The sequence below is a fragment of the Branchiostoma belcheri genome, unplaced genomic scaffold (genome assembly GCF_001625305.1).
Source record: "Branchiostoma belcheri isolate BF01 breed outbred unplaced genomic scaffold, Haploidv18h27 scaffold81, whole genome shotgun sequence".
NCBI classification, from domain to species: Eukaryota; Metazoa; Chordata; class Leptocardii; order Amphioxiformes; family Branchiostomatidae; genus Branchiostoma; species Branchiostoma belcheri.
This window is the reverse complement of record NW_017804476.1, coordinates 1,304,205-1,307,393: the sequence shown is the minus strand read 5'-3', so window position 1 is coordinate 1,307,393 and position 3,189 is coordinate 1,304,205. Positions and strand designations below refer to the sequence as shown.

General features: G+C 37.5%; 1 protein-coding gene across 3 annotated transcripts in view; it reads left to right on the top strand.

The window, feature by feature from the left end:
• The window catches only part of LOC109486547 (calcitonin gene-related peptide type 1 receptor-like), a 67,575-nt gene that overhangs the window by 30,813 nt on the left and 33,573 nt on the right, over positions 1-3,189 (top strand). For all 3 annotated transcript variants that reach the window (XM_019790385.1, XM_019790383.1, XM_019790386.1), the window contains exon 2: positions 1,952-2,048. In XM_019790385.1, coding sequence (XP_019645944.1) covers positions 2,046-2,048 — 3 coding nt within the window. In that variant the 5' untranslated portion in view covers positions 1,952-2,045. The remainder of the gene's footprint in view (positions 1-1,951; positions 2,049-3,189) is intronic.

Genomic DNA, 3,189 nt, shown 5'->3' with positions numbered 1-3,189 from the left:
ACACCTGCACAGAAGCATTTCCATACTGACAGTATGTCTGTATTCAAGTGTTTTGGTAGGTATTTCAAGCTTTCCTGCTCCAGCAGTGGAATGCCGGGCATGGACGTTTTTTTTTATTTTGAAAATCAACAGTTTGCATTATGCAATTAAAAATCCTAACCAATAAAGTAGGGAATAGCTATCCAACTGTTGTTTTAGTTGTATTTTACTTCATATTATAGTTATATCAATGTAAATCATTGTTTTCCCTTGTGTTTCCCATTCTTTCCCTGCCATGTCGTAAAATGTGGTGAACCCATCGCTGTATTTGCTCCAAAGCAAATATTGGCCTTTCTAGTTTTTATTTTTATTTGCAAATCAGAAAAAAATGAAGCGGGCGAATCCGTTAACCAAGAAATTTAATTGGTGTGGCCTAAGGAAGAATTTTATGCAGGTGTGCCCTAGATATTTTAATGTTTGATGTGAAATAGCCCAACAATTATTGTTTAATGACATTAATTTTATAATGACAGCTCTATTGGAAGATTTGAATCTCCATTTCAAAACTTTAGTACCTAAATTCATCTTACTTTGCCATCCTTGATCAGAGTGGTATGATTTCATTTTACACTAATCTGCTGTGCTTTCAGATCTAGATTAGCGGGGCTCCCCTGAAAGTTGACTTTGCAAAAATGAAGTTACCATGCACAACGGGTATTGGATACTCTACATGTACATGCAATGAATGATTCTGACTCTGGATTGATGCATTGTTGTACACCAGTGGTAACCATTTTATTTCTCAAAAGACATTTTGTAAGTGTGAATTCTATGTCCTAGATCTGGCAGGAAGCTAGTAGAAATGTTATCCCATGGGTTCCATGTCCCCAGGATACACCTGCATCTATAATGGCTTACGATGCTTTTCTAAATCATAAGCGCATAGAAGCTTTTTGTGGAAAGTCGATTTAGGATTAGGCCCTACCACCTTTGATTTGGCTATACGTGCCCGGCAATCCCTCATTGTGTGACATTTCTGATGTGGTTACGGATTGCTTTTGACTGATTGGTCCTTACGTCGGTGAAGGTTACAGACATCCAGGTAATACGATTGGTCCAAATGCGATCGAATCAGACATCACCTGGGAAATATTATGCCGTCTTTTCTTTGACAATTTGGTGCTCTCATGATGTGACTGTTACAAGTTAGATCATTTTTGGCACTTTTCCCAAACATTCATCATCATCACCATCCATTTCGTAGTATTTAGGACTAAGAGTGTGTATGTAGCAATCTATTTCCATTGATGGATTTGTGAAAGCGAATCGCACAATTCCGGGGTACTCGGAGCAAAACTGATCAATGTGTCATCTGGGATTATACTTACATGCCTTCATGTCTGTGCAGGGCTCGAAATACTGGGTGCATGTGCACCATATAGTGCACCCAAAGTTGGAGCTGTGCACCCAATTTATTTCTGTGGGTGCACCAGTGCACCCAAATATTTTTGTACGTATTTTTTTACAAACTAAATGTATAATACAAACATGTACTATACAGGATATTCTTGGAATCTGTCAGAAAAAAAAAAATCTTTGTTGTAGTAGTTCTGTAAGATTTTGAAGTTAGCTCCCATTTCATATTCAAGCTTAGAAGAGGAGCAGTAAGATTCTGTAATTTAAGGTTTTGTTGTGTATGGTGCAATGGTATTTTAGTTTGGGTGCATCAGTGCACCTATTCCCAAAAATGTATTTCGAGCCCTGCATTCATGTCCGGCTATCTTTCACTAGAATGCCCAGCGGGCGATATCTCAGGGCCTGAGATGAATAGCTGCTGTCATATCATATCGAAAGCAAAATTTTTCTGTTACTGCCAAACAGCTTCTAGCTAGGGAATGGAATCTATATCTGTCTAAACCAGTGGTATTTCAGTATCTGATTGTCATTACCTGTAATGTTCTGATTGTTTCAGGACTTGCTGAGCAGCCCCTTGACTGAGCAACAGGCTAAGGAGAAGCAGTTTAAAGAAGAGACTGACTGAGAAGGAACCTATCGACTTTATATCCATGGTGAGTGATGTTGTATACAATATTATTTTATCAGGGGTCTCCCCAGAAATTCTTTGGGGAAAGGTGCTCCCTAATCAGTTGATGAAAAAAATCAGCAAATTTTCATGACAATACTAAGAGAAACCCATAAATTTGAACAATTTGGGAGGGGTGCTCGAATTTTATGGAGAGGGGGAGCACCCTTGCTGCTTGGGGAGATCCCTAAATTATTATATAAAACTAGAAATTTAACATTTGCAAAGCAAATGCATAATGTTTACCTTCGCATATGGTCTGCTCTGTTTATTCTCACTCATACACATTCACATACATAGTGACAGACAGGAGTCTAAATCACTCCTACTATAAACTTGCAACATTAGGTAACCCAACACCAGTTACCATCGTCAGATTCTGTTAAGATTCAGACACAGTCTGGTTCAGTCAGGTCAGAGGTTACTGTTTGGAGAAGAAGAAGAGGAAACGCAGCAAAAACAATATGTTTTCCTTCGGTAAACATAATTAAATATGATCTATTTGTTTTGGAAGAATTGATGGTGGCAGTTGATGGTGTTTTGTGTGCGCCCAACCTTGTACCAAAGGATGTTTCCTTGCTCCTTAAACTGATCATTAAAGATATTCTAAAATAGACTAAATCAAAATATTGAATATGTTTGTTGCAAATATGTGCCAGAAGTACATGAAATAATGATGAACTATACCTAATAGGCCACACCAATTTAATTTCTTGGTTAACGGATTTTTCTAAAAAATAATGGAGCGGGCGGGCGAAAAAAAATAAAAAACTAGAAAGGCCAATATTTGCTTTGGAGCAAATACAGCGATGGGTTCACCACATTTTACCACATGGCAGGGAAAGAATGAGAAACACAAGGGAAAACAATGATTTACATTGATATAACTATAATATGAAGTAAAATACAACTAAAACAACAGTTGGATAGCTATTCCCTACTTTATTGGTTAGGATTTTTAATTGCATAATGCAAACTGTTGATTTTCAAAAATAAAAAAAAAAACGTCCATGCCCGGCATTCCAATGCTGGAGCAGGAAAGCTTGAAATACCTACCAAAACACTTGAATACAGACATACTGTCAGTATGGAAATGCTTCTGTGCAGGTGTTAATCAAGTTAAATCC